The following is a 17750-nucleotide window of genomic DNA, read 5'->3' on the forward strand; positions in this document are numbered from 1 at the left end:
TTTGAGATGGACAGTCAAGAATGTAAAGTAAGGCCTTTCCCCTGACTACAGTTTTATAGTATGTGTGTTCATCATTTTCATTTACATGACGCTATAGATTGTAGAAGTGAATTTGCTGATTTCATAAAGATCGTGAGTCCAGTAAGCTGATTTGAAGTGTTTCGAGAGAAGATGCCATTTAGATAACTTTTCTAATATGATCCTTCAGTTATTTTCATGTCTTTGGAAATAAATATCTACTTGTGGCATTTTAATGGAAATTATAGCATAGTGGTTATTTCTATAGTACGTCCTATTTTGTTTTTATGAATTAGTTATAATTTAGAATCCAATAACTTGCCTTGGGGAATTTTACAGAGAGGTTATTTCTTTGTGAAGGTGCCAGGTCTTTTTTAATGAAAGCACGTTTAGACCACTGCTGTTTCGCCACGTGTGTGTACCTGAAGACTTCGAAAGCGTTTTACATACGCTCAGAGGAGGACACCAATGCCTAGAAGTTCTTTCTCTGCAACCTCCGGACCCCTCACAGAGCTCTAGGCCTGAACGTGACGTAGCAGCACAGAGAAAAACTGGGGTTGTGGGATTGGACTTGGAAAAGAATGGAGCTGCCAGAGAGGCAGTCAAGCATTTCGCGCTTTGCAGCCCGATCACCTAGTGTCACGGCTCTCACGGCCACTTCAAAGTGGCCGAGAGAGCCTGATGCTTTTGCACACTGCCACCTCTCAGTTCTGCGTCCTAAATGTATCTCGAACCCGGCTGCCTCGCCTTCCCTCACCACCCCCTGCACAGAGCCTGCCTCCTCTCATGCCTGGGCTTGGTGGCTGGCTCCGCACTGGTCTCCTGGACAGTTGCGCATGCCCCAGAAAGTTCTGTTGCTCTCCATTGCAGTTGGGGGAATCCCGGCGTCCTGGTGACATGGCTCCGATTCATGATGTCAGCTGCATTCCCTCCATTCTCCTGCATGACTCTGCTTTGGCCCCAGGGCTCTTCCCCGCTCCTTCATCTCTGGGATGCAGCACTGTCTCCTGCAGCTTCTCACTGACGGCCCTTCCTGTCTCAGCCCCTAGCTTTCCACACAAGGCCGGTCCTCGGTCCTCGAGCTTTGCATCATGGCACTTGTCAGCGTTTGAGACAATGTATTTGTGCATGTTGGCTTAAGGTGGGGCCTCTCTCAAGAGGCTGCAGGCTCTGAGAGGAGGGTTTGTGTGTTTATGCCGCGCTGGCGCAGAGTAGATGCTCCATGATTTATTGAATGAATACCTAGAGCCTTCCAGAGTTTTGGGGTCTTTTAGAACTACAGCTTTCTGGGAGGGTCTCTGATGCATTTATCGGGCAACACAGATTTCTGCAGAGGTTGGAGGAGACAGGTGGATACATGCTCAGGGACACAGGGCGGGTAGAGCAGGTAGAGACTGCTGGCCGAGACCCGTGTGTTGGACCTGCCGACCCAGGCTAACTGTGTACATCTGTGTCCTGGTCCGCCTCCTGGACGGAGCATTAAGCTGCTGAGATTTCTTCTTGCTCCGTAATCGGAGGAAACGTTCATGTGGAACGGGCTGCTTTGGTGTGCAGAGGAGAGAGGAGAAAGATGTCCGATACGCTCATCTGTGGTGCTTAATTAACACAGTCAAACTGTGTCCACGCAGAGTCTCAACCTCACTTTGGTGTTACCCCCTAAGTGGGGGAAGTGGAAACCCTATTCGTCAGAGCACATCCGTCTCAGGGCAGCAGGGGTAGAGAAGTGCTTGGCAAGCTTGCCTGACACTCAGATTTAGAACATCCATTCTTTAAGGTTTTCTGCTGGTGCACGGATACGTTTCCTAAGTTACCCACGTGTGCAGTGTAACAGCTAAGAAGCAAATAAGATAAATGATTTGGAACTGAATTTGCCTTTTAATGACCACATATCATAAGCACTTTTGTATTATTTCCATAGGAAAAAACCAGTTTGTACTAAATTCTTCAGCGACTTCCCAAAATGTCTAGCTTGGGCTACGGAGTTTTGCACCCCGCCATGGTTTCATCTCTGACATCCTTTCTTCCCACCTGCCCTTCACCTTGGCTCAGCAACTCCTGGATGAGAGCGCACTGTGACGAGTTAACCTGGAAGGCGTACAGAATTCTAGAAGCCAGCTCGAGGGATGGGGCAGCTCTGGGGACTGTAGGACGAGCTGAGGTAAGGACAGGTGTTTCACCATTGGCAGGGACCAGGTGCAGCTGGACCCTGATTGATGGCTTCCTGCCTGCGTTGAGTTTGGTGGGTGAGCTCGCACTTTGGGAGCACAAGAGAGTCTGCACAAACACGGAAGGAGTGAGCAAGCTGTCTTCTGCCGTGGTGCTTGGTTGGAAGTGTCATGTGGGGGATGCTAGCTTCGCCAGCTGTCCCACATGAAAAAGCAAGCAAGGACCAGGGAGCTCTGCAGGTCTCACATTTTAAGTAGCTGTATCAAAGAGGCTTCTTACGTTGCTGCTTAGCCTTTTACCCTGTGCAAAGGCATGGTGTAGGGTACCGGCCAGTCTGAGTGAGATTTTTCTGCAGGGCTGGTTGCTCTCCCACCCCCAAGCTCTGGCTGCGTGGGGACTGGGGGGGCAGCTGGGCACAGCCCTGTACCGCCTGCCGCGAGAATGGTTCTCAAACTCGCACAGCGGGAACACCTCCGGCTGCTTGCTAGAGTCACGACTCCCAGGGCATCACCCTGGAGATTCTGATTCGAAAGGTCTGAGGGTGAGTCCAGGAATCTTTTACCAAGTGCCCCAGCGGCTGTGGTGCCTGGGAAGCCTTGCAGCAAGGGACAGGGCGACGCTGGAGCCCAGTGGAGTCTCAGGGCTCTGCCCTGTTCCGCCAGGCCAGTCTGAGGCAGAGGCTTGGTGGGAACGGACTCCTGGTGCTCACGCTAGGCGAGCCATCCCTTCAGGGTCCATGGGTCCCAAGTGCTCATCCCGAAAGGGATGAACAATCAGGAGGGGCGAGGTGTGGTGGTTCATGCCTCAAATCCTAGCACTTTGGGAGGCTGGGGCAAGAGGATTGCTTGAGGAAAGGAGTTTGAGACCAGGCTGGGCAACGTAGTAAGACCCACAGCTCTAAAACAAACAAACAAACACAAACAAGAGGGAGCCAAGCACAAAGGACCATTTTAGGAAACTGTTTATTGTAAATTCCATTTTGCATATTGATTTTTGAGAGAAAACACTGGAAATACATTTTTCCTAAGAAAAGGAATGCAAATGACAGCAAGGCACATGTTAGTTGCTACTAAAGAACAGGGTTCTATTTGGTCAACTTTTAAGTCATGGTCATTTGAGCAAGGACACAACAGATTAAGGGTGTGATCGATCCTGCAGGACATTAATTTTTAAAAAAAAGAGTGTTTCCTCCCCAGGAAACAGCAGTATTTGGTTTGATCAAATGTGGATGCTGGATCTGACTCTCAGCACCATCTCCCCGGTGGAAGGCCCGTCCGCAGGCTAAGCTCGGTGAGGAGAGGCTGCAAGGCCAGGCCCGGGCCTGCTGCGCCTTCCCGCCAGCTCTACTTGGGCGCAGAGGCCTTCTCTCGGCCTGCCATGCAGGCTTCAATTTCATCCACCGTGCGGGGCACGCAGGTCAGCAGCTCCGTGCCACTGTCGGTCACCACGACGTCCTCCTCGATGCGCACCTGGGTCGGGCAGAAGGACACTCACTGCCACGGAGCTGGCCTCGCGTGGGAGGATGACAGGGGCAGACCTGCTCCAGGCTGACCCCAACACTGAGGGGCAGGAGCTCTTCCTGAGGAACGGACCATGCCCCCTGGGATAGAGGGGGGCCCCCTGGGATCGAGGGGGGCCATCTGCTCCTGTCACCTGTTCGCTCCATCCTTGTCAGGTGGGGGGAGCCCTACCTAGGGTGGACAGGGGTGCTCCAGGACCTGTCTCTTCCCACCGAGGGGGGAGACGCTTGCGGGGCGGCAGTCACAGGAGGGGCAGGCCAGGCCCTGCTCTAGTGAGGTGCTCAAGACTGTCCACTTCCACTAGGGCCCCCGTCCTGGGACAAAGGTGAGAAGCAGCTGCGGTGGGGCCCAGGGGCACTCACCCCGCCGAAGTCACGGAAGCGCTGCAGGACCTCGCGGTTAAAGAAGCAGGCGCGGGCGGGGTCGGCCAGGGCCTCGTCCAGGAGGTGGCTGATGAAGTAGATGCCCGGCTCCACGGTGAGCACCATGCGCGGCGCCAGGTGCCGCGCGGTGCGCAGGCTGCGCAGGCCAGGCTCGTCGATGCGCTCCACGCCCTGGGACGAGAGGAGAACTCGGGCCTCACTGACGGCCCCAGCCCTGTGGGCTCCCCAGCCCCGCTGGGCCGGGCCCCGGCACTTCTGCTGAGACGCTCCTCTCTGCACACACCCAGATGGTGAGCGTCCCTGGCCCTGCGTTACCCTTGGAACTGCCTGCAGGAGCCCCGCAGACACTCGTGAGCACACGCCCCGGGCAAGCTGCCAGCCGGGCCCGTGGGGCTGGCCGAGTGTGGCCGCTCTCGCCCAGGCCCCGCTCCCGGCCAGAGGGTGCTAGAAGCCAAACCACTGAAGCCAAAAAAGCTCTTAAGGAGGCCCCGAGGCCGCTTGGGGCTGCATCTTTCCTTCCAGCCCATTCCAGGCAGCTCAAGTGGAAACTAGGCCCAGAAGTGCTAGTCCCGGCTCCCACAGGCCGAGTCCCATGTTTTCCATGTGACTGGCCAAGAAGAGGGACAGGTGCTGTCGCCAGGATGGGCCTGCTGGCACCAGTGTGTACTGCACAAATGCACACGTACCCCTGTGTGCATGTCCCAGGAGTGTGGCTCCTCAAGGAGGCTCCTGGCCCTGCAGCTGAGCCCTGGGAAGCAGCTCCTGGGCTTTGGGGGGGAATGAGGGACAGTGGCAGCTGCTCCCTGAGAAGCCCGTCTGCCCCTACCCGCCCTCCAGTGCTTATCAGCCCGGGCCTGCCCACTCTCACAGGCGCCGCAGCCTGGGCTGAGGGCAGGTGGTGCTGGGGACAGTGGCAGAAGAGTCCCTGCCTGCCCTGGGCACCCGTCTGGCCCTTGGCCAGGGCCTCTGAGCGAGTGGGCAGCAGGCAGCCTTTCTGGTCAGGATCTGAGCTCGCCTCCCTGCTCGCAGCTCCCCTCAGGAAGCCCAGCTGTTGGAGACGGAGCTGTCATTTCTGACTGTTTGGGGGCCAAGAACATCAGACTTCAATTAGTGGTTCAAGTAAGGTAACCAGAAACAGGCTGGCTCGGCCCCCAAGGCTGGGCACAGCAGGAAGGGCTGCGACTGATTCCACCAGGGCAGGGACAGCCGGCCTGACCTGGTGTGAGCAAGCTAGGAGGGAGATGCCAAGGCACGGTGACCCCCGCAGGGTCATGCTCTGGGCACAGACACCTGCCTGGAAGGTGGGGTGCCCGGCCGGAGGGCCTTGCCTGCAATGCTGGTCCCTGCTCAGGCGAGGGGTGCTACTGGGGCAACACAGGGCCCCAGGAGCTGGGGGTCACGGGGTCTTTGCTCCAGGATGTCCCTGCTCTGTCATCCACAGCCTGTTTCTGCTCCCCTCTTCCATGCCACACGCCCATCCTTTCTCTTCACCCCACGGCTCTCAAAGCCAGGGGCCCAGTGAAGGCAAAGGCCTGACGAGGTCATGTCTCTCTCTTCCCATTCCCATCCCTGTCACTGTCACGGTGGGCCCAGCCGAGCCCCTCCCTGGTGTGCGGTAGGGAGGCAGGACGGCCGCTCACCGGGGGCATAGAGGGTGTGCCTGCCCCAGCCCGCTGACCGCAGCTACCCCTTCAGAGCATTAGCTCTGGGGTCTGTCCTGGGACCACCAAGGACAAGGCACAGGCAGGGTGTGCCTAGGAGGCCACCCGACGGCCGGAGCAGGGCCCAGAGGGGTGGAGGGCTGAGCAGAGTGCGAGCCACGAACCCCTCTGGCCTGGGGGCTGCAGCCTTGCTAGGGGTGGGGCTGGGGTCTCCCCGGCCTGGGCACAGGGCCGCGCAAGGCCTTGGCTGTGAGCAGAGGAGACCCAGATGGGGCTGTAGGCCTCAAATAAAACAAATGACTTTTATAGGAAAAGCCATATTTTTCCTACAATGTTTATCTGTCAGAAGAATAGACTCTGAGTACAAAGGGCTGCTTACTGGAAAAGATGAAAATAGTTTGCTGCCAATTTTCTCTGGTGAAAAAAAAAGTGCTTTGGCGACTAATGAATAACGAACCTCGGCTAACAATGTCTGGAAGCCCTGCTCTTGGCTCCCTGCACACAATGGGATGAATAGAAATTAGGAAATTAAAACTGATTTTGTTTCTCCAAATTTAACTGTTTACACTTGAGGAAAAAATAATTGAATAATAATGCTTCTCTTGAGCAATCCCCACCCCCCCATCGTCCTTGGTGCTTTCAAAATACCCCGCAGCCAAGAGGCAGAGCCTCGTCTTGGCTAAGGGCTGGGGGGCCCCAGGGTGTGCACCGATTGCACAATCCGCCCCCTGCGCCGCGGGCAGCAGGCCAGGCGGCAGGGACGGGCTCGCCCCACCAGCCCGGCCTGGGGAGGCTGCAGCCACCTGCCCAGGAGGGCCGCCCAGAGACCCTGCGGCACCCGCTGGGTGGTCCTGAGGGCCGGTGGTAGGACGGGGAGGGGCCTTGTCTGGAGATGTCCGCCCGCCCAGCCCAGCCTCCCCCCTGCCAAGGGTCCCCACAGTGCTTGGAGATGGGGAGGCTGCAGGGCCACAGGTGTGCCGCCCAGGGGCCTGGCAGGGAGCGGGCGCAGCAGCGTGGGAGTGGGGCCTGTCGTCACCACCTGGGGAGCCTCGCCGCCCCCGTCAGAACGAAGCCAGAGGCAGGAGGACGTGCGGGGTGCAGCTGGCTTCAGCTCTGTCATCCTGCAGGGCCCCCACACCCTGTGCACTGACCATCTACCGCCCTCTGGGCGGGCTCTACGGCCAGCGCCCTGCATGCAGACGGTGCCAGCCTCCGCCCACGTGGAGCACTCTTGGCTCCACTCCTGCCTTGCTCAGGCCACGGGGGGCCAGGGAGCCCCATCCTTCCTGTCCCACCACCCCCAGCTGCCTCCCAGAGCCCCACGCCCCCCTCAGGAGGCCAGGCCCGGAGATGGTCCACAGGCAGCCCACGCTGGCTGCCACGTCCACACTGACCTCTGGGTAGCCTCCCACGTCGTGCACGTCGATGCCCAGGAAGTGGCCGAGCCCGTGAGGCATGAACACGGCGCCCAGGTGGGCCTGGACCATGGCGTCCACGCTGCCGCTCAGGATGCCGATGCGGGCCAGCTCCTCCAGGTGGATGCGGTCCGCCAGGCGGTGCATGTCAGGCCACCAGACGCCTGCGGCTCAAAGGGAGGCTGCGGTGAGCCGTGGAGGCCAGCATCCTGGCCATGGCCCGCAGGACCAGGGCAGGGAGGACGCGAAGCCCCCACACGGGCTAGGCGGGAGGGGCCAGGGCCGCTCTGTGAGCTGGGCTCTCCCAGCCCAAGCTCGGCACCTGGGGACCCCTCCTATCTTTCATTCTGCCCTCAGGGACAGGCTCCTGTCACCTGCCTACTCCAGCCCACCGTATGTCTGCCCGAGTGGCCTGTGCTTCGGGGTCAGGATGGCCCCACCAGCTCCCCAGGTGCCGGGAGGAGAGAAGCAGGCGTCTCCCCAGGAGCAGGCGCGGGCAGCCTCGGGCCCGGGCCCAAACCCTGCTTCAGGGCTTCCGGCCTGGGTTTGCTGCCCCAGGACGGGGGGAGGCTCTGGCTGGGGAGGGGACATCCCTGCACGTCCAGGATGGGGCTGAATCACCCTCGGAGCCACGGTGGGAGCAAAGGTTTCTGGGTAAAGGTGCAGCTGGCACAGCCGCCAGGGCTGGCTGGCAGGGGTCTGTGGCCCCGCCCGCCAGCAGCATGACAGCCGTCCCCAGGGGAGCCCAGGGCTGCCAATCACGCTCATCTTTGCCCGTTTTTGGGGCAAAGGTCACTGTGGAGAACCAAGCACAGAGCTTCGGGGGGCCACAAAGGCTCTGTGGGGTCTCGGGGGCTGTGACATAGGTCACCTGGAGAGAGCCACCCTCAGAGTGCCTCGGCTGGTGCTAGGGAGTGCCCTGCTCGCCCCTGGGCTCCAGCCCCACCGCTGGCCTCAGAGCCCGAGCGCCAGGGAGGACCCTAGGATGGTGAGGCATCCCGACCCCACGAGGACGAGCCTGCACAGGCCACGTCCTGGCCGAGGCTGGTGGCCCCAGGACACTCGGGCAGGCGGGTGGGGTGAGGGCCCTTATCACTGCACAGTGCTCCCGCCGGAGAAGCAGCTGGAGCCAGTCCCTGCAGCCCGTCTGGCACAGGTCAGCCCCACAACTAACTCCCACGGGTGGAGCCACCTTGGCCCCACGGGCCTCCCTGCCGCGTCCTGCCTGGGCTCGGAGCTGGAACCTGCCTGCGCCGGGCCCCGTCACTGACAATCACTCTGCAAGAGGGGAGCACAGGGACTCCGCGTCTTGAGGGCCAGTTTGGAGCCTGAGGTGCAGGGCGCTGCGCAGGTGGTGGCTGGTCACAGGGCAGGGCCCCACCCAGGGCCTCAGGGAGGCAGGGGCGGTGGGACACACCAGACCTGTCCCCACACACCTACACCTAGAGACAGACACACACAGGTAGAGGGATGGGAGGGGGAGAGAGAAAGAGGGAGAAGGGGGGAGGGAGATGGGGTAAGAGAAGGAGAAGGGGGAGGGGGAGAGGCCCCAGAGCCCAGCTCCCGGAGGCGTCTGCCTACAACGCAGCCCGGGGGAGAGCCTGGGCCACCTCTGGGCGCTACTCGTGTCTGAGGCAGTCCTGGGCACACAACACCCCGGGCTGGCCCAGTGGTGGGGGTTTTCCTCTGAGGGAGTGGCATCCCCGAGTGGCAGACCAGGGTAACCGGAGTCCCTGCTCGCCGCCTGCAGAGTGACCTGGGTACGCTACACCACCCTTGTGAGCCTCAGATGCCACCTCTGTCAAACAGCCACAGCCATCCCCAGCAAGCTGGCTGCCGTCTCCCTGGCACCTCCTGGCAGCACCCCTAACGGTGGCATCAGCCGCTCTTCCTTCCTCTAGCACTTGGGACCAGCCAGAGCCTGGTTTCTAACTTCGTGTTTAAAGAGAGGCCCAATGCCACTGCTCTCCTCTCACACCCAGGCCACCTGCCGCCCTCCCCAGCGGCCCCCAGGCCAGCTGTCTACGGCTCCCTGTGCCAGCCTCGGCCTGTGACGCCTCATCTAGGGTCTCAGCACAGAACAAGTCATCGCCTGCCGGGGGAGACTTCCCGCCATTCTCCCCACTGTCCAGCTTGTTCCTCTCCTTGCACTTTTTGGCCTGAAACTGTCCCCTGGGCAGATCAGCTCTCGAGTGGGTGTCCCCACCAGAATGGCAACTTCCCCACGGCGCCTGCCGACCTGGCATGGGGCGAGTGTCCCTCAGGTCCACTCTGACTCGAGGCCTGTGTCCCAAACACCCCCCCGGTAGCCTGCAGAGTCGGCCACCAGCAGCCTGGCGCGCACGCCGGGGCCCCGACCCAGCCCGGCTGGCTTCTCGTGGACGGGCGCCTCCTCCGCTCGCCAAGGGGAGCCCCGGACGCGCAGCCTGCCTTCCAGGCTGGCTCGTTTCAATCTCGGGGCCGCAGTCTTGGCCCGGCCTCAGCGGAGGGTGGGAGTCAGGTATAAATCACGCTCCGTGGTGGCCCCTCATGGGGCGGGCCCGGCGCCTGCCCGGACGCGTGGGCCCAGGCGGCCCCGTGGCGCCACTGGTCTTTCTCGCCCGTGCACCCTCGGGGAGGCCTCGCGCACAGCGCTCTTGGCTGCAGCGGGGAGTTTCTGCCTGTGTGTGGTTAGGGCTGTGACAGTGATTAAACCTCCAGCAACTTGGCCCCAGCGTCTGGCCCGGATGGCGGTTACGACACCCATGGCCCGGGCGGGGGCCCCGGAGTGTGTGAAGGTTACTGTCCTTGGGCTAGGACGGTGGGCTGGGCATATGCTTGGGGGGGCCTCCCGCCAGCCCGGACCCCTCCCCCCCAATCCCCAGGCTCCTCCCGCCCTGGCAGCCTGTAGCCACCGGAGAGCCCTCCGGTCCCCCCAGAAGGCGCCACCGGCCCGAGCCTGCCCACGCTGTGGCGCACATGGCAGAGGCTGGGCATCAGCTGCCCACACCTCCCCACCTCCAGCAAGCCCCAATCTTGTCCTGGCCCCCCTTAAACCTCTCTCCGGGGCCCTGCCCAGTCTCCCCTGCACCAGGTCCTGCACACAGCTGGGGCCGACTCTTCAGAATGGGGCAGACCAGGCTGTTCCAGCCGAGGAAAAAGCCCATGTTTGCAGCCCGGCCGCCGGTCCTGAGAGCCAGTGCTCCCGGAGCACGCACCTCTGTATGCCTAGCTGGGAACACCCCTCCCGTCCCTGCTTGGGCCTGGGTGGAGACTCCTCCTCCGACTCCCCCTTCCCCTGCTGCGAGCTCCCTGGCAGAGCAGGCCGGCCCAGCAGCCTGGCTGTGGTCTCTGGGCCCTGAGGGGGGGGCCTGTGCCCTGCTCCACGCCTGGCACGTGGCAGGTGACTGGCGAGAGCAGGAGCCCTGGCCTCCGTCACGGCTCGCTTGCAGCCGTCACCCTGTCCCCAGCCTGCCCGCTGCGTGCTCAGACCCCAGAGGGGCAGGGGAGCCCCGGGTTGGTGCCGCCTCCTCTGCCGCATGGAACTGCTGGGCTCAGAGTGCCCAGGCCCCAGGATGTGCCCAGAGCAGCCCCGGGTCACTAGGACGTCTCCTGTGCCCACCTGGCCCCCTCAGCTAGCCCGATATCCCGGGCTCCTTGGACCTCAGCAGCAGCTGTCATAGCCTCGAGGCTTCCTGCCCGGAGCGTGACAGCTGCAGGGGGTCCCAGGCTGGAGCCAGCAGGGAAGGCAGCCGAGGGCCCCACATGCTGCGTCCTCAGGGCCATTTCCACACAAAGAGCTCCCTTTCTGCCATGCAGGCCAGGCCCTGGGGGTACAGGGGGAAGCGCAGGGCTGGGGTCCCAGGGCCGGCCCCGGGGCGGCCTGGCAGGCTGAGCTGGCGCGGGGGTGAGGGCCTCCAGCTCGCCCCACCCTACATGGTGGGGGGGACCCCGTCTGCTGCCAGAACCCCTGGGGACCCCTCACCCTGCACGAGGGCAGGGCCAGCGTGGGCTTGAGCTGTTGGCGCCTCGATGCCCTGGCACAGCACCCGAGGAACTAGCCCCCCACCCTGCAGCCAGCAGGGGAAGGCCACGCCAAAGACGGCCCTCCCTGTCCTGGCCCTGCCAAAGGCGCCCAGGGCTGAGCTGACACTCGGTCCCTGTACCCGTGTCCCGTGCCACCTCTGAGGACGGGGTCGGACGCAATGTCCAGCCACTCAGCCCCTGCAAGGCCGGCAAAGGCACCCCTGGGCCACAGGTCCCCAGGAGACACTAGCCGGGTCAGCGGGGGCCAGTGCTGCTGTGTCCCGTCTGGTGGTCCCATCGCTCTGTGCTCCTCTCTTGCTGTCAGGCCCGTTCTGGGGGAGGGGATGCTTCCTGTCACTGAGAGCCCCTCCCGACCTCCCGTCGGCAGCCCCCCAGCCCCAGGGGCCAGGGGCAGAGCCAGCGCGGGGGCTGTGCACGCAGCGTCGGAGGGGCCGTCCTCCAGCTGCTTGCACAGCCCATGACGGGCGGGCCGCCCGCGCCGGCAGCCCAGGGCAGGGGACGCCGGGTGGCCAGAGGGGGATGCCCTGAGTGCTGGGAGGCGGGAGAGACCGTCCTCCCACCTCCCTGAGGGGCTTGGGGGCTGGCAGGGGTGACCCTGGTGACTGCAGTGCCCGGAGGGGCTGACCACGGGGCTGCGGGACCAGGGCAGCTGGGGCGCCCCTGCCCTCCCGCGGACCCTCCCCCATCCCCCGTGACAGCTGGGGCGCCCGCGCACACAGGGGGGTCCTGACACAGAAACCGGGCGAACTGCAACCGGGGACGGCATTCCCCAGGTGCCACCACTGCCCGGCCGCCGTGTCCCCAGAGTGTTCTCCCCGCCCGTCTCTGAGTGACAGCAGGGGACACTCCTCCAGCCTTGTAGGGGCCGGCCCGCATTCCTCAGCCCCCTGGGGTCATCCCCCCCAGGACCGTGTGTATTCCGATCGTGGATCTGCCGCTCCTCTGGGCATCCCTGCGCGACTTCCTGTTTGTCTTCGCTCTGCCCTGGAAGGTCACAGGAAGCAGTCGGCCGGTCTCGGTGGGGTGTTTGTCTTGGCCCGGGAGCCGAACCCACAAACCGGGGACATTTCTGCCGGGACGGCAGGGGGTGACCTGGCCCCCGCTGTGTGACCCAGATGGGGTCCGGCTCTGCCCTTGGGGGCCAGCAGTGCCACAGCCTCACAGGGTGGTAGGGTGTGGGGGTGTTCTTGCTGGGGGTCTTCCCCCCTACAACGGGCTCCTCAGGACCTGCGTGGCTCAGTCTGTGCTGGGAGGAAAAGCCCAGACGCGGTGGCCATGGGCCCAGGGAGGACCCGCTTCACAGGGTCTGTGGAGACCAGCGAGGCGGGGACCCAAACCCGCACCTTTCTCCGTTCCGAGTGGTGCTCTGGGGCCCGGCCACTTTCTGGCCAGAATCGTGCCACTGAGCCGCCAGGACACCAACTGCGGCGGTGGCACGCAGCCCCAGCAGGCTCAGCCGCGCCAGTCTCAGCACGGAGCGGGCGTGAGACGACGTCGCCCCAGAGCCCCACCTGCCGAACGGCCCGGCCCTGCCGCCCCGTGTCCAGCGTGGAGCGGGCTAGACCACCCTCCATGCCCCTCTCCCGTGGCCTGGTGGGTCCACTCCACGCTCCCTGCCAGACCCGGCCACCGCACGCCGCACCGCTGTGCTCCTCGGCACGCTGATCGGGGACACGGGCCACTGGGCCACAGCCCCTCGCAGGTGGCCGAGCTCTGCTTCGACGGCTGGCGGCGTCAGCCCCGTCCGGCCCGCGGCTTTGGCGGCCGGGATACCTGTGACTCACAGCTGCCTGTGGATGCTTGAAGGTGGAGGGGACGGTCCGCTGCACTGACACGCGCGGGCGGCGGAGCCCGAGTGGCAGGGAGCGCGGCGAGGCCGGCCCCGTGCACGGGGGTGTCAGAGAGGCCCCCGGCTGCAGAGGCGCTGCGCCTGCGGACACGGTCACCAGCCCAAACCTGCCGCATCCGACGTGCTGACCATCTGCACGATGGGCGTATTCAAACCGGGGCAGGAAACTCACCCCGAGTGTAAAGGGCGAGGAGACGCACTCTGGGGCGATGCTTAACGGACGCTGGGTTTAGCAGCTGCCAGGTGATGCACTCTGGGCTTCGAAGGTCAGAGAGGACACGGGACACGGTGAGCCCTCTGCCCCGTGGCTCTCGTCCCCTTCCCTCTGCACGGAAGGGGTACTTTCCGTCCTCGAGCAGCAGCCGGTCCTGGAGGTCCCCGGCGTGAATACTTGGAGGCGGCTGCTGCTTTTCGAGCCAAGAATACAGCATAAAAAGCTGTTTCCTTCTGCAGCCACGAAACCAGGCGAGTCCAATCAATGTTGTCACCCCCATCAGGAGCTTATTTACTTTCCCATCTTCCTTTCGGGGCCTATCTGAGCTCCCTGTGCCTGGACCCGTCTGCTGTCAAGCTCTGGTCCCACGGTGAGGGGCTGGTGTCGCCGTGAGCATCCTGCCACAGTCCTCAGCCTCGGGCGGGGGGTCTCGGGCTGGACGGGGAGCCGTCTGGGACGCCTGCCCACCACTGGCCTCCTCGGAAAGCGACAGCTGCCGAGGGCTCCTCCGAAGCCACACTTGGCCCGGCGACCGCGGCTGTAACTCATCCCGGCGCTGGCCGAGGGGCCACGGGGGACGGCTTGGTCAATCGCTGAGCCATCAAGTTCTGGGTCCGTGAGAGGCCACATCCTGGCGCCGGCACGCTTCTGGGGCTCAGGATCTTTTTTCTCCTCCTTCCCCTGAACGCCGAGGAGACGCTGGGCTGCCGTCGGCTCTCCGCGGGGCCCTTGACAGGCGGCGCTCCCGCATCTGGCCGGACGCTGGCGTCCAGAGCTGGCTGAGCCCGCCCCGGCGCGGACCCTGCAGGGCAGGATGCTGCGGGCTGGAGTCGCGCACGCGGGCAGGGGCTGAGCGGGGCGGGGGCTGCACTCTGCACCCTGAAGCCACCGTGGGGCTGCACTGCACAGCCTCTTCTGCCTGCGGGGCCACGTGGCTGCTGCAGGATGTCTGAGCTCCCCCCACACGGGGAGGCCTGGGGGGCACCTTCCTCTCTGGGTGCCCACAGAGCGGGGCTGGGAGGATGCAGCGGCCTGCGGCCGGGCTGTGACCAGAGCATGGCCAACGGCAGGTGCTCTGACCTTGACCCTCACGGAGGGACTCCAGGTTGAAGAAGGTGGCCGGCACTCACTGCCCCCGCTCTGTGCTGCCCCCGCTCTGGTCCCGTCCCAGACCTGCTTTTCTCGCCTGTGTGCATGACCTGACCTGGCTGGGGACCACCCCACGGCCTGCAGCCAAAGACGCAGACCCCGGGTGCACGGCGGGATGGCTGTGCCGGGCGACGTGGGTGACTCGGCGGATCAGGACGGGGCAAGGGGCAGGGAAGGCCCATCCCGCTCCAGGTCAGAGCCCGCCAGCAAACAGACCTCAGTGCCGGCCCAGGAGCCATGCGGCCACGGGGGCCAGGCCTGGGGGCAGCTGGCACCCGACGGCCCACCGGACCCTGCTCAGGCCCTGGGGAGTCCCAGGACTGCAGGGCAGGCTGTTCTGAAGCCCTGGAGGGCGTGAAGAGAGGACACCCCCTACATTCTCCCCTCCAGGAGAGGTGACACGTCAGGGGCCTCCTGTCACTGCAAGGCAGGAAAGGCCACACACAGTGCTGGGGTTTGACTGGCAGGTGCCGGATTCCACCCTCCCAGGGCTACAGAGGGCCCCAGGCTCACTGCGCAGGGGAGTGGCTGCCTGGAACAGGGACAGGGGAGGTCCCAGAAGGCACCCTGGAGCTAGCCTGGCTGGGGACACAGGTTCCCTCCCGAGGACCTCTGTCCACCCTGCTGGATCTCGACGACCACATGGCGGACCTAGGGGCTCGTGCAGGCTGCCTGGGCGGGATGGGGGAGTCCCGGGGCAGGCACACACTGGGCGTGGGTGGGGGGCAGGACATGTGGGCCAGGCTGGCTTCAGGGGGACAGAAGCCCCAGGCCCAGCACCATCATCACCACGGTAGCCGTGGCCGCAGCCGATGCCACCACATGCCGTGGGCACCACAGGTCCACTCGGCCTCCACGTGTGCTGCCCCCACTCGCAGACGAGGAAACAGCCGCCCGCAGGAACAGCTTCCTGTCCAGGGTCACCGGTGCCCAGCGGGGCTTGACCCCACTCCGACGTCTAACCGGGAGCCCTCCTGGAGGGGACCCTGCTTCAGGACGAGGACACGCGACGCCCCAGTGGGCAGCAGGGGCGGGATATGCGGGTGGAAGCGGCCAGATGGGACGCGGGCGACTTCGGGCCGAGCTCCTTGCGGGCTCTGTCCCTGTCTGGTGGCCTAGGAGGGACCCTGGGGACCTGGCGCCGTCTCATCAGCCTAGTAAGCGGCGGGTGGTTTGAAGTCACAGAACGCAGCACACCTGCCACGCCGCAGCCCCTCACACCCCACGCCAGGCGCGTCCTCCCCTGCAGGGCCCGCCCGCCCGGCGCTCACCTGGCTTCATGGCGGCCATGACGGCCCGGCAGCTGCGCAGCACCGCCTCGTAGATGGCCTTCTGGTCCGCCGTGAACTTGCCGTTGGCGGGAAAGGAGCAGGTGATGTCGGACGAGAAGCAGTAATACTCGCCGCCCATGTCGAACAGGCTGCGGGAGAGCAGACGTGGGCGGGGGCCCTCGGACGCCACGGCCCCCGTCCCCTCCCGCCCGGGGCTCAGGGGACACCCTCTGCTCAGCCCTGGAGGTGGCAGGGTGTGAGGCCACCGCGTGTCACGACGTAACCATGGCGGGCAGGTCCTACCCTGGTGCTGCCCACGGGTGCGTGAGTAGAGAGGAACCTGGAGCCGTCCCGGGAGACCTCTGTCCCCAGCACAAAGGGGTGCAGCTCGGCCTGCACAGGGGGGCTGAGGGGAGGGGGCTGCCCTGTGCAGATGACCCCTGCCCTCTGTGGCCCAGCTGTGGGGGACTCACTGGGAGAACCAGGCAGAGGCAGCAATGGCCCCAGGTCCCTCTCGCCACTGGGCCTTTGTCCAGGCCTCCCCACAGACCCCCCAGGGTCTGCCTGCACCCAGCACGGCTGGAGCAATGCCCACGGGGGCAGGGAGGCGGGAGCTGGGCACGGGCCTCAGGACAGGTCTCTGCCCAGCAGAGAGGGGGGCCCTGGCTGGAGGAAAGCAGGTGACACCATCCCTCCCTGGGGTGCTGGCGTGGGCAGACTCGCCCTGCCAGGGGTGAGGGGTGGGGGGCAGGGAGGGGATGCCAGATGATGCACTCAGGTCCAGCAGGGCCTTTCTGGGGCCGAGGGACGCAGCCCCCTGCAGTCCCCACCACCAGGAGCCAGGAGGGTGCTGCTGCCCAACCCCCCCTCCCTGTCTGCTGGCGCCATGTCTCCAGGTGGCCAGCAGGGACCAGCAGGGCACAGTTAGGGAGTGGGGAATGGCAGTATGCGGTGGGGGGCACAGGGGACCCGGGGGAGAGGCGGGACAGTTCGGGCAGGTGGCGGGCCTGCTGAGTCAGGACGGCGGCCCGGGCTGTCCCTTGTCACCCTGTGAGTGGGGCCCCTGGGGCAGCGGGGGAAGGAGCAGGGCCAGGCCTTGCTGTGCCCAGGGCCTGGGGTGAAGGGCCGATAAGAAGGTGCCTGCTCACCCCAGTGGGGGGGGAACGAGATGGAAGATGGGAGGGGCTGCGGGGTGCAGGCCCAGCCCCCCCAACACATGGGGTCAGCCAGGCGGACGAGGGTGGGGCTGGCGAGAGGTGACGGAGCCCAGGAGCCCCTCCATCCTGCCCCACGTCAGCACCTCGGGAGGCTGCCGGCAGCGGTCACAGCCTGCCCAGCCTGACCACGGGGTCATGGCCAAGTCACGACGCTGACGGTGACAAAACCGGCTGAGGGACATCGATCCAGCCCAGGCCCGAGATCCCACTGCATGTTCAGGGCCAGGAGACCACAGAGCCAGGGGGTGCCAGGGAGGTGCGAGCTGCCCTCTTGCTCTGGCGGGAGCCCAGCTCTGCTCCATCCTCGACTCCCTGAGGGTCGCCCTGCAGCCGCACACACACCGGCCAATCGAGGCACAGCCGCGGGTCACAAGGCCTCTCACCCAAATCCAAACTCCGTAACAACAGCCCTCAGCAAACACTCCTGAAGCTGCCTGTGCACCTGCCTTTGCAGCCCCTATCCCGTGGGACAGCAGGGGGCCGGGGACCCTGGCCCCACGCAAGCCCGGAGCTGGCCACGTGGCCTGACAGGCGGCACCTGCCACCTCCCAGACGCAGATGCGTGAAGGGACAACGGGAACGTTCAGGGTCCCCAGACGCTTTGCTGGAATCCAAAGTCCCCAGCCCGGCGCTCTGCGATCTCCCGTCTCTTCCGATTGCGAAACTCCAGGAACCGTGTCAACAGGGCACAGGGCGGCAGATAACACTCAGGTGATCCTCGGGGTGGGGGGAGGGCCCCAGCAGCACGACGGGGACGTCAGGTTGGGTCAAAGTCACAGAGCCTGGCCCCCAGGGCGGGCGGAGGGGGAAGCGGGGCCCCTCTGCGGACGGCCAGCCCAAGCCCCGTGTGCCCGGATGACG

General features: G+C 64.4%; 1 protein-coding gene across 1 annotated transcript in view; it reads right to left on the reverse strand.

Annotated features, from left to right (window-relative positions):
• Positions 1-3130: 3130 nt before the first annotated feature.
• Positions 3131-17750, reverse strand: part of PEPD (peptidase D) — a 102900-nt gene continuing 88280 nt past the window's right edge. Inside the window, exons 12-15 of the mRNA XM_012775143.2 lie at positions 15673-15821; positions 7143-7327; positions 4067-4258; positions 3131-3653 (exon numbers count right to left, since the gene is read on the reverse strand). Of these exons, the coding sequence (XP_012630597.2) occupies positions 3528-3653; positions 4067-4258; positions 7143-7327; positions 15673-15821 (652 nt within the window). The 3' untranslated portion in view covers positions 3131-3527. The remainder of the gene's footprint in view (positions 3654-4066; positions 4259-7142; positions 7328-15672; positions 15822-17750) is intronic.

Source organism: Microcebus murinus, chromosome 16 (assembly GCF_040939455.1).
Source record: "Microcebus murinus isolate Inina chromosome 16, M.murinus_Inina_mat1.0, whole genome shotgun sequence".
In the NCBI taxonomy this organism is placed as follows: Eukaryota; Metazoa; Chordata; class Mammalia; order Primates; family Cheirogaleidae; genus Microcebus; species Microcebus murinus.